General features: G+C 48.8%; 1 protein-coding gene across 3 annotated transcripts; it reads left to right on the top strand.

Annotated features, from left to right (window-relative positions):
- The first annotated feature begins 1,147 nt into the window (after nucleotides 1-1,147).
- On the top strand, nucleotides 1,148-11,853 carry LOC118588525 (alanyl-tRNA editing protein Aarsd1). Of its 3 annotated transcripts, none has more exons than XM_036194889.1 (12): nucleotides 1,148-1,232; nucleotides 1,347-1,478; nucleotides 3,496-3,655; nucleotides 5,994-6,051; nucleotides 6,916-7,072; nucleotides 7,166-7,282; nucleotides 7,451-7,581; nucleotides 7,875-7,941; nucleotides 8,093-8,184; nucleotides 8,592-8,646; nucleotides 9,478-9,572; nucleotides 11,509-11,853. In XM_036194889.1, exons 1-12 carry the CDS (start codon nucleotides 1,194-1,196, stop codon nucleotides 11,642-11,644), a joined length of 1,239 nt encoding a protein of 412 aa, XP_036050782.1. In that variant the 5' UTR covers nucleotides 1,148-1,193; the 3' UTR covers nucleotides 11,645-11,853. The 3 variants fall into 3 exon arrangements, with proteins under 3 accessions (XP_036050782.1, XP_036050783.1, XP_036050784.1); XM_036194890.1 differs by having other exon boundaries at nucleotides 9,478-9,586; nucleotides 11,509-11,546; XM_036194891.1 differs by lacking the exons at nucleotides 8,592-8,646; nucleotides 9,478-9,572.
- The last annotated feature ends 494 nt before the right edge of the window (nucleotides 11,854-12,347 follow it).

Below are 12,347 nucleotides of genomic sequence, written 5' to 3'. Positions count from 1 at the left end.
AGGTGTGGTCCTTCATCAGCTAGGAGGGAGGGATGGAGGGACTGGCTGCTGGAGCTTCTGACTTCCCACTGATTTGACTTAGAATCTGTGCGTGGTAAAGCAAAGGCCAAAGAAGAAAGAGATTACAATAAATTCTAGGAGTGATGCCGCCTCTTTCCTTCTTAGGCTTTCCCTTCCTGTGGAAAGCTTCTTTCTCCAGAGATTCTGGCCCCTTTGCAGTGGGAAGCTGTTGTTGGACAGCCTTGTATTCAAGCCAGGGGATTTCATCTCACCCAGATAGACCCCTGTATATCTCTGTGGTTAAGAGTGTGTAGTGGCCAGGTGGTGGTGGCGCACGCCTTTAATCCCAGCACTTGGGAGGCAGAGGCGGGCGGATCTCTGTGAGTTCGAGGCCAGCCTGGTCTACAAAGCGAGTTCCAGGAAAGACTCCAAAGCTACAGAGAAACCCTGTCTCGAAAAACAAACAAACAAACAAACAAACAAGAAAACAAAACAAAACAAAAAAGTGTGTAGTGTATTTTTCAGAGGACAGGAGTTTGGTTCTCAGCACCCACATCAGGTGGGGCACAGCCACCTGTAACTTGGTACACATACACATAAGTAAAAATAAAATAACTTTACAATCCAAATTATCATAAATCATAGGTTCCTGAGGTTTGTGGGTTAAACTCCTTCCCTATAGTTAAAAAAGTTACATGATGAAATACTATGGATGTTGTCTATTTATTTATTGTGCATCAGTGTTGGGTTCCCGGGAACTGGAATTACAGACAGTTGTGAGCGGTCATGTGGGTGCTGAGAATTGAACCCGGGTCCATCTGGGAAGAGTAGTCAGTGCTCTTAACCACGGAGCCATGTCTGGATGTTGGTTTTAAATAAAATATTAACATACATGCCTTGTCTATTTCTGTCCAGCCCCTCTTATTTCCACCTCCATGCACACGGCCCCACGAGCTAGCTGAAGAACGTCTCAGACCGAGTTGTGAATTTTGTAGTCTTTCAGTCTTAAAACGATAACAAAACAACACAGAACACCTGCACTTAGCAGTTTCAGGGAATTTGTTCAAATCACACCCCCTCCTTTGCGCACTTACGTTCGCGCAGAAACGCTTAAGAAACTTTGTCCCAGTTCGGTTTCCGTCCCGCGCCCGGCTTTTCTGCGCGCGCTGGTCTCCGGGGCCTCGGAGACGGCGATGGCGTTCCTGTGTCAGCGCGACAGCTATGCACGGGAGGTGCGGCCTGGTGGGAGAGGGTCCTGAGACCCGGGTTGCCCCCCGGCGGGAGGGCGAGGGCAGGCCCCCGTCTCGGCGTTAAGAGGGCTCCCACTCGCCTCCCTCTCTGCCCAGTGCACCACCACCGTGGTCTCCTGCAGTCCCGCCGAGTGGCAGACGGACGCGAGCGGCGGCAAGAAGGAAGTGCTGAGCGGTTTCCAAGTGGTTCTGGAAGACACGCTGCTTTTCCCCGAGGGCGGGGGCCAGGTACCCGGTGCAGCCTCAGCCCGACCCCCTCCCGGGGACCCCCACGTTCCTGTTCGCCCCTGCAGAAAACGCGATCGCCCCTTCTTAGCCTCAATAAATCAGACTGTTAGTTCATTGCATTATTCATTCAGCAAAGGCTTATGTAGCTATGACACGTGCAGTGTGTCACATTCCAGGCGCTGGTGATAAAGGGTGAACAAGACAGTGCCTCTTAGTACATGGTGTGCTTATTGCAGACAGCCCTGTATGTCAGGTATACGTAATAGTAATGTCACTAGAAATAAAGCTGGGTAAAGGGGAGGAGAGTGGTGGGATGCTCGCCTCTGTGGAGGTCAGTCTAGACTACTCGGTACAGATGTCTGTGAACAGAAGGGGTGAGCCACTGCAGCTGTCTAGTGGTTCTGGGGCAAGAGAAAGGTTTTAGGCAGACAGAATAACAGTGCAAAGGCCCTGAGATGGAAATTAACACCAAGTATCTTACAGGGACTGAGAAAGCTGCCTGGGGGAGAGTTCCGAAGAGGGGGATGGCCTTCAGAGCCCGATGGAGAGCCTGACTCCAGTGTACAAAAAGAAGAGAGTGACTCCATAAGTGGGCATTGTGGGAGAGGTTTCACCAGCCAGGTGGACAGCATACACAGGGGGAGTGAAGCCTGAAAGAATCAGCTAGGTCTGATTGTAAATAAAATAAATAACGCAGTGGTGCTTGAGCTTGTACATGTTGAGGACTAGCTTTGAACAGGTGATTGAGGCTAGTTCAGAGGGCCTTGGAGGGTGGATCAAGGTCATTCAGGAAGCCGTGGAGGATCTGAAGCAAAGAAGTGGTTCTAGAGGATTCAGTAGATGGGTTAGGGGAAAAGCGTTTGTTAATCAGTTCCTTGTTTTCCCACATGGAGACGTCCTGAGCTGCTAAAGAAAAACCCTTGAGTCAGGCGCCACGCCTTTAATCCCAGCTCTCAGGAGGCAGAGGCAGGCTGATCTCTTGTGAGTTTGAGGCCAGCCTGGTTTACAGAGCGAGATCCAGGACAGGCACCAAAACTACACAGAGAAACCCTGTCTTGAAAAACAAAAACAAAAACAAAAAAACCCAAAAAACAAAAACAAAAACCCTTGACCCTCAAGTGTCACCTGTTCAAAGCTTGTCCTCAACATGTACCACAAGCTCAAGCACCACTGCGTTATTTTATTTACAATTAGATTTAGCTGATTCTTTCAGGCTTCACTACCCCTGTTTATGCTGTCCACCTCAAGTGTCTTTAAAGTGTCTCTTCTTTTTGTTATTTTTAAAACTACATTATTCATTTTATTTGTGTGTGTGTGTGTGTGTGTGTGTGTGTGTGTGTGTGTGTGTGAGAGAGAGAGAGAGAGAGAGAGAGAGGACTTGTGGGAGCTGGTTTTCTCCTACCCAGGTGCCAGGGATAGAACTCAGAACTCAGGTACTCAGGCTTGGCAGCATCTTATCAGCCCTGAAATCTTACACACTTCATGTTACACCCTTCCTTCAGTTTTCCCAGGTTCCCCAAAGCTATTAGGTCTCTTTAGATTTAGTTTCTGTGGCATGATTCCCACTGCGTTATTTGCTTGGCACAGTGCCTTGTAAGCAGCTGGCACTTGATACTTTTCTAAATGATGAACATTGTTGAATCTAATTCTGGCATCAGTGCTGAGGAATGAGGGGTTAAAGGCAGGAACACTCAGGTCACTTTAGAGACTATTTAAGATAATCTAAGGTGACAGCAATTAGGATTAAGGCTCTTTGGGTTTTACTAAAATCTTCAGTACTGTGCTTGCTTCTTTTTGTTTTAATTCTGCTATTCTGCCCTAAAGAACAACATATATGGGTGTTTAAAAAAGAGGACAGGAAATCCTGTCATATGACAAAGCGGGCCCGCCTCACTTGACATTGTCTCCTCTTCCTCTAGGAAACTCAGGATCTGGGTCCGTCTCTCTGAGAGCTTAGAGAGTCTTGCATCTTGGTAGCATGAGAACTGCCCCTAGTGCTGTTTACTTTTTCCCCCAGCCTGATGACCGTGGTACCATCAACGACATCTCTGTGCTGAGAGTGACCCGTCGTGGGGCCCAGGCTGATCATTTTACACAGACACCTCTGTCCCCTGGGAGCCAGGTCCAGGTCCGAGTGGACTGGGAGCGGAGGTTTGACCACATGCAGCAACATTCAGGTAAGGGTCACAGGATGGGGACATATGGGAGATGAACTGTGAATAGCAGTGTCATATGATGGCAGTGGAGTTTCTATCCTCTAGGAGTTAGCCTTTTAAGGGATGGATATTCTTAGAATCAGCCTTGATTCAGGTAGTATATGACAGGTGTTGTGAAAATAATATGAATATTAAAGTTCTGGAAGAACTTTTGGCCTTCTTGTCTCCTTTTTTTGTTTTTTGTTTTTCCGAGACAGGATTTCTGTGTGTAACAGTTCTGGCTGTCCTGGAACTTGTTTGTAGACCAGGCTGGCCTTGAACTCATAGAGATCCATCTGCCCTTGCCTCCTGAGTGCTGTGATTATAGATGTGTACCACCACTGTCCAGCTTTTTCTTTGTTTTAAAAATATTTTTTCTTGGGTTTGGGATTTAGCTCAGTGGTAGAGCACTTGCCTAGCAAGCGCAAGGCCCTGGGTTCGATCCTCAGCTCAAAAAAAAATTTTTTTTCTTTGTTTATCAGGGAGTGGGGTATGCATGTGTCACATTATGCCTGTGGAGGTCATAGGACAACTTGTGGGAATCAGTTCTCTCCTTCAACCATATGGGTCCTGGGGGTTGATCTCAGGTTGTTAGGCAGTACCTTACTTATTGAGCCATCTTACCAGCCCTTTCTTGTTTTTGGGGGGGACAAGGTTTTCCTATGTAGCCTTGGTTAGCCTGAAACTCAGTATGTAGATCAGGCTGACCTCCTGCCTCCTAAATACTGGACTACAGGCGGCGTAAGCCACCGTGCCCACTCACTTACTGCTGGTTAGGAATGTTCCCACATGTCTCTGTCTGGATGTCTTATAGATTTTCAAATTCATAGTGTCCCAAAATGAAAGGGAAAGGTCATCATCTTCTACTTGGGCTTGCCTTAATATACTGTTGGTCATCAACATATCCTCAGTCATTCATATCATTCCAGATGCCTCTTTGCAGATAATGGGTCAGTCACTAAGTGTCTTGATTTCTCCTCAACTATCTTTCTACTTCCGTTCACTGCAGTCTTCCTAGTCCCAGCCCTCGACATCTTCCCTGTGACCCTCTGGCTGATTTCCTCACGTCTGGTCTTGCTCCTTGCTCCTCTGTGCCTGTACAACAGCCCAGACAGCCTTCCTTCCCTCACAGTAAGGATTAAATCCAGGGCCTCATGCTATACAGCAATCTTTTATTTTCTTGCAGTGAAGAAAGATTGAGCCCAAGACCCTGAGTGTGCTAGCTACACCCTCTGTCACAGAGCTCTGTCCCGAGCCTCAGAGCAATCCTTTAAAAAAACAAAATCGGGGCTGGAGAGATAGCTCAGCAGTTAAGAACACTCGCTGTTCTTCTAGGGGACCTGGATTCAATTCCCAGCACCCACATGGCAGCTCACAACTGTCTGTAACTCTAGTTCCAGGGGACCTGACACTTTCACACAGACATACATGCAGGCAAAACATCAATGCACATAAAATAAAAAAATAAATTATAAAAAAAGAAAGAAAATGCAAATAAATATAAAACAAACAAACAAACAAAATCAGATCGTCTCACTCCCTTGCACTTAAAAATCTTCCTGTAGTCCTGTATGGCCAGCCATTCTCCTCACCAAGGCCTCCAGCCCTGGGGGACTGTTCTTGCATGGGCTCCAGCCTCACTGGGGCTCTCCACGGCTTGCTGCCTGCACCTCCATCACTCCCGTCTTTTGAACATGTTGCTGGCAGCACAGATCATTCTTTCCTCCTCAAGGCTTTGACTGTTTGTCTCTTAGCTCTTCCTGGTTAACTCTTCCTCTTCCTTTTCTTACTGTCTCCACCCTCTCATTGGTCAGGAGTGCAGCTGCATCTCTGACCTGGAGCCCTGTGCTCTGCGTGTGTTCAGTAAACATTTCTCAAGTGAGTGAATGACACACACCAGAACTTCAGCTCACATCCGGCCTCCACAGAGCTGCTTTGCCTTGGCCAATTATTGTTAAATAGCATTGTAAAGCTGCTGGGAGAATTCTCATGGTGATCTATCTCTCTCTCTCTCTCTCTCTCTCTCTCTCTCTCTCTCTCCCTCCCTCTTCCTCTTCTTTTCCCCCTTCTCTCCTTTTCAGAGAGAGAGAGAGAAGGGGGAGGGGAGAAGGAGGGAGAAATTCAGAGACATTGACTTAGGGCCTTGCACTTGCTAGGCAAGCACTCTGCCACTGAGCTAGACCCTCCAGCCCCTGCTGTGATTTTCACTAAAGTATCTAAAATGCTGGGTATCCCGCCAGTGAGAATTTCTGAGATTATGCTGTCGTGGGGATGTGTGACGGGGCTTCTCAATTTGCTCCTGTCTCTTGCTCTCGCTTAGGGCAGCATCTCATCACAGCAGTAGCTGACCATCTCTTTGGGCTGAAGACGACATCGTGGTGAGTCGCGGCACACATGTGATGGGTCCCTGACTCCCACCTCTGTTCCCAGTGATGGATTAGGGTAGGAAAAGAAAAGGGCAGTGTTCAGAGTTGCTTGTCTTTTCTTCTTGAAGACTGGGTCATGGGAAGACCTTGGGTTTCTTAGGAGCAACACAAGAGCAGGGACATCTGCCTTGGCTTGGCAAAGAACATACACTTCAGAGGCTAGAGCTGAATGTATGGTCCTGCCACTGCGTGACTTTGGTCATATTCCTTCTTCATTTGTAGACTGGGAATGGCAGTCCCTACCTATGAGATATTTTGGTGTGGATTCAATAAAAAAAAATTTTTTTTGAAAGATTTATTTATTATGTATATAGCATGTATCCCTGAAGGCCAGAAGAGGGCGCCAGATCTCACTACAGATACTACAGATGGTTGTGAGCCACCATGTGGGTGCTGGGAATTGAACTCAAGACCTCTGGAAGAGCAGTCAGTACTCTTAACCTCTGAGCCATCTCTCCAGCCTTCAATAAAATTATATGTATGTGTGTGTGTGTGTGTGTGTGTGTGTGTGTGTGTGTGTGTGTGTGTGTAATTTTTTTTTTTTTTTTTAAGATAGAGTCTTTCTATATAACCCCGGCTGGGTTTATAGTTTGAGGTTGGTCTGGAATTCACAGCAGTTAGCTTCCTGAGTATGAGACTAGAGGCTTGGCCCCACCCCACTGTTAGAGGAACATGAACTCAATGTTCACTGGAAGGCAACCTTAAGGTCCGTGTTCTATCTCCCAGGCACTAGGATTACAGGCCAGCACCTTCAGGCTCAGTGTGAACGTTCCTCATGCACTTTGAGCATGGGTGCCCGGCTGCTTTTTCTGGCAGGGAGCTAGGGAGACTGCGGAGTGTGATTGAGTTGGACAGCCCTTCTGTGACTGCTGAGCAGGTAGCTGCCATTGAACAAAGCGTCAATCAAAAAATCAGAGATCGGCTGCCTGTGAGTGTGCGAGAGTTGAGCCTGGATGACCCTGAGGTGGAGCAGGTGAGAAGAGAGCGAGGCACCCGCTTCCAGAGTGGCTCTCCAAGGGCTCCTCATCAAATTTCAGACAGCCCCGTTCCCTTCCCTCTGTTCCAGGTGAGGGGCCGGGGTCTGCCAGATGATCATGCAGGGCCCATTCGAGTCATCACCATCGAGGGTGTCGATTCCAACATGTGCTGTGGGACCCACGTGAACAATCTCAGTGACCTGCAGGTAAGTGGGCAAGGGTGTGGCGTGTGTGAGCACAGGTTACTGGGAAGCAGGGGTGAGAGTGGTGGGGGGTCTGATCTCTCCCCTTCATGTCCTCAGACCCACTGTGGTGTGTGTGTATGTGTGTGTGTGTGTGTGTGTGTGTATGTGTGTGTTACCCCGTTTGTGCAGGTCATTAAGATTCTGGGCACGGAGAAAGGGAAGAAGAACAAAAGCAACCTGGTGTTTCTGGCTGGGAACCGGGTACTGAAGTGGATGGAACGAAGTCATGGGAGTGAAAAAGCCCTGACCGCACTCCTCAAGTACGCCCTGCTCCCCCCCTGCTCCCAAGGGCTGCACCCCTGGGGCTTAGCATTCCACCTGCCAGGTGGACAGAATGATTACTGCTCTGGAGGGTAAGGTGCTTTGGACAGTAGCTCAGGCATACACAGAATGCTTTATTCCTCCATATCCTCTCTCCCAGTTGCTTACGGGACCCTTTGAATGTTCCCATCTTGAGGAAGGCACCCCAGCAAGGAGGGTTCATTGATTTACGCCCCCTAATTCTGGAAGCACCTGGGCAGTTGGCCAGTCTCCATTAACCGTTGTCTTGTAGGTGTGGAGCGGAGGATCACGTGGAAGCAGTGAAAAAGCTCCAGAACACCACCAAGCTCCTGCAGAAGGTGGTTCTGTGGGGGTGGACAGGCCTGGGCTCTGCCTCTTGCCTGGGCCGATGTATGGATTATCAAGGGGGTTTGAGGGCCGCACAGGAGGAGAGGTAATGGTTCCCTCTGTTATCTTTTCCACCTGACTGAGCTCTCGCATCCCTTTCAGAACAACCTGAATCTCCTCAGAGACCTGGCTGTGCACACTGCTCACAGCCTCAGGAGCAGCCCGGACTGGGGAGGTGTGGTTACACTACATAGGTGAGAAACTGGGCGCTGGAGACAAGGCAGAGGGATGAGAGGGGCTGGGGGCTCAGGCTCTCCCAAGAGTGCATCGCTCTCTGTGGTGCTCCAGGCTGAGTAGACCACAGGAGAGGAGTTACTGGACTCCTGGATTTGATGTTAGCATCTTCACTGTAGCTTACACAGGCTCACTAGCTCCTCCACTGGCCGCTCTCGCTGTCTAACAGGCCCCCCAGGTTCTTGGAGATCCTTTGCGTATAAACTGCTGAGACATCTTCTGTGTGCTGAGGGGTCTGGGGCTTTGTGTGATTAAATGGGAAGCAATGAATCATCAGTTGTTGGCCTGCATCAAGAGGAGGAGCAGGCCTCCTTCGGTTCGCAGCACGGCTTCATCCTGGGTCTTACATCTGTGTCCTTTGTCATAGGAAAGAGGGTGATTCTGAGTTCATGAATATCATTGCCAATGAGATTGGGTCAGAGGTAAGAGGAACAAGAGAGTCTCCACTCTGCAGAGGCCCTGGGAGGTATGACTTGAGGGAGTTAGCTTAGCCAGAGTCCCTTCAGGTTAACGCTGAAAGAAATTTCATCCAGATTATTTTTTCTAGCACTAGCCATGATCCAACCTCTGGTGTTACTCTAAAGCCACCTAGATCTGTGCTGAGAGAATGTCAGGGTCCGAGAGACCCCTCAGAGACCTCTGCTTCAGGCCTCACTTGCCTTTCTTCATCCTAATCGTCCAACAAAGGAGATTGTCAGGTCTCTCGCCCTTATTTTAAACCCTATATGGAATGCCTTCCTGGGGCTTAAGCCTCAGGTCTCTGTAAATCCGCTCTCTACACAGCACTGATTCTCAGGGAGCCTTGTTCTACCCTGAGAGACATGTGTCTGTCAGCATTTATAATTCAGAGTGACATGCTGGAGGCAGAACCCATTACCTAAAGGGGACGAAAGGCTTCAGGGCCAGGCCACAAAGCCTGCTTAGAGGTATTCAGGTAGCCAAGGAGCAGAGTGGCTGGCAGCAGCAGCAATGGCAGAGAGGGTGTCTTGTTGAGCACGATAGGAAAGGATGGTGGCAGTGAGACCATGGAAGGTATCTTCCACTCAGCACAGTCGGCAGCCTCCTGCCTCTTAGTGGTCAACCTCCTGGCCATTCTCATAAAGCTTGGTGGGCCAGCATGCCAGAGAGAAGGCTGCGTCATCAGTCATCAGCAACATCTCTGCTTTGAGGGAGCTGCCTGTTCTTGACTCAGCAGAGTATGGGGCTTAGGGGAGCTGACCCCATGTGTGCTCGTCTCTTGTCTTCCCTCCTAGGAGACCCTCCTGTTCTTAACTGTGGGGGATGAGAAAGGTGCTGGGCTCTTCTTGCTAGCGGGACCAGCAGAGGCTGTGGAGACCCTGGGGCCCAGGTGACGTGATTGATGTAGGGCTCCTGTGTGGTGGGGAAGTTGTGTACTTTTTTTTTTTTTCCTTTTTCATCTAAAACTTTTATTTTTTTCCTCACTTCTCTATCTCCTCCCCCCCCCCCCCCCCCCCCAGCTGAGGACCGAACCCAGGGCCTTGAGCTTGCTAGGCAAATGCTCTACCACTGAGCTAAATCCCAACCCCTTTTGTCTCTCTCTCTCTCTTTTTTTTTCATCGAAATGCAAAAGCAACACAGTAGAGGCTGGAGGAGGTGACTGCCCCTCTGCAAGCTCAGTTTTCAAAAACCACAAGCTTACATCATTTAGGGATGCTAGTATGGGCAATTCTGATAGGCTCAAGTTTTAGGGGCTTTTCAGAATTTCTGTGTTATCTTACTTCGTAGTTTTAACCAGTTGTTTGTCAAACTTTATAGACTACCTCCGGCATTGGGGCATTCTGTGGTTAATCAATTGTTACCAGATAGTCCTTCAAACATTCTGACTTTGTACTTTGACCATCTCCCACATTGGGGCCTTCTATGGTTAATTAGTTGCTACCAGATGGCTCTTCCTGACTTTGTCCAGGGACCTATGTCAGCAGCTCTGAGAATTTTGAAACTCAGGCCTGTTTCAAGCTGGGGTGAGGGGGCTTGCTTGAAATGTGGATGCTTTGGCTCTTCATGCCATTAGGCCCAGCCACTAGCCTTTTTTTTTTTCTTCGAGACAGGGTTTTTCTGGGTACCATTGGTGCCTTTCCTGGATCTCACTCTGTAGACCAGGCTGGCCTCGAACTCACAGAGATCCGCCTGCCTCTGCCTCCCGAGTGCTGGGATTAAAGGTGTGTGTCAACACCACCATCACCACCACCACCACCACCACCACCTGGCATGTACTTCTAATATACTGGTGCAGCCTTGTTCTGGTTAGCAGGGCATCACGTCTGCGATCACCTTGGTTCATAGAGGCATGTGAGGCAGGCTGTGCAGGTGTGGTCTGACACCAGCATTCCTAGTTTGGCGGATTAGGGATCCGTACCTCACGCACTGGAGGTCTCATGGTTAAAGTGGGAGAATGAGACGCAAACAGAGGGATTTTGTTTGTTTGTTTGTTTGTTTTAAAGAAAATTTGGTCCCTAGAGCTAGGTGTTCTGTGACACTATATTCCTGGAGACTCAGAAACAAATGTTTCCTCACCCCTGACTGGGATCCAACGACAGTAAGGATGGATACCACTGAAGTCTTACTCAGTGAGACAGTGACTTTTACTGGGGTCACTTACAGAAGCAGAAATGACTCAAAGACAGCCATGTCACTGAAGCCCACCCCAGCATGGGTGACAGCTCACAAAGCTGCCTGCCTTTGCCTCCTGAGTGCTGGGATTAAAGATGTGCACCCCCACACCTGGCTTCTTTTCTTGTTTGAAATCACCTCCAGAGGTGTATGATTCCTGTTCTTTAGGGCCTTGGGAGTTCTCAGTCTTTATGGGTTCTCTGGAATATGTATGTGTTCCTTGGAAACATCCAAGGAACACAGCTATTTATAATGGAGATTCCCAACAGGCGGCATGAGTGGTCTGCAGTCTGGTTTGGCTTGTGCACTGTCCCACCCTCCTGCCCTCCCTCCCTCCCTCCTGCCCTCCCTCCTTCTCTGCTCCCCCCTTTCTTCTTTCTTTCTTCTTGGACGAGGTTTTACCCTGTAGCCTTGGCTAGTTTCAAACTCTTGATTCTTCTGTCTCCACTGCCCAAGCACGTATCGGTACATCCAATTTTTTTCGGTTTTTTTTTTAGTCTTCAGAGCTGGCCTCAAACTTGCATCAGCCTCCTGCATCAGCCTTCTGATTCCTAGAAATCACCCGGTCTCCTTTCTCTGGGCCCTGGGTACTGACTGCCCTTGATTTTTGACTTTTCACAAACCATCTCCTTAACTATTTCTCCATTCTCTAGGGTGGCTGAAGTCTTAGAAGGCAAAGGAGCAGGGAAGAAAGGCCGCTTCCAGGGCAAGGCCACCAAGCTGAGCCGACGGGCAGAGGTGCAGGCGCTTCTGCAGGACTCTGTCAGCACACAGAGTGCGGAGGAGTGAGGGCCAGGACACCAGGCCTGTAACCACAGCAGTCTTTTGGACAGTCAGCAGGACTCCAGAGGGTTGTGTACTGTCATTTATGCTGGGGGCCAACTTGCACAATGCCTTCCAGTGTGCTTTTGTTATTAACACCTGCGTGGGCAGCTCCAGTCTTGGCTCCTTTTAGGTATATCCCCATGAGTGGACATTAAATTAATGAACTGTACTGATCTAGGCTCTGCTGAAATCTTCTTGCTGGGATAGTTGCTATGGCTGCTACAAGACTTGCCCCAGGCTTAGCCTCATCCAAATCTCCTTGCTTTATTTTGTCTTTGTTTTTTTTTTTGAGCTGAGGACCGAACCCAGGGCCTTGTGCTTGCTAGGCGAGCACTCTACCACTGAGCTAAATCCCCAACCCTTGTCTTTGTTTTTTGAGAAAGTCTTTCAATGTCACCCAGGCTGGCCTCCTCACAATCCTAAGTGCTGAGATTATGGGCATAAGCTACCAGGTTTCAGGCCTGGGTTATGTGTGTGTAGACAATAGCAATTGTGCATAGGCTACCGGGTTTCAGACTTGGGTTTTGTGTGTGCACACACGTGTGTGGTCACAGTAATTGTCTTCAAAGTACCATCTACCTCTTAATTGTTTTTAATTAATTTATTTATTATTGCAAGAGCATCTCTACTGACCTGGAACTCAACAATTAGGCTATGCTGGTCAGTG

Source organism: Onychomys torridus, chromosome 8 (genome assembly GCF_903995425.1).
Source record: "Onychomys torridus chromosome 8, mOncTor1.1, whole genome shotgun sequence".
NCBI lineage: Eukaryota > Metazoa > Chordata > Mammalia > Rodentia > Cricetidae > Onychomys > Onychomys torridus.
The sequence above is the reverse complement of the archived record's forward strand: the minus strand, read 5'-3'. Positions and strand labels throughout refer to the sequence as shown.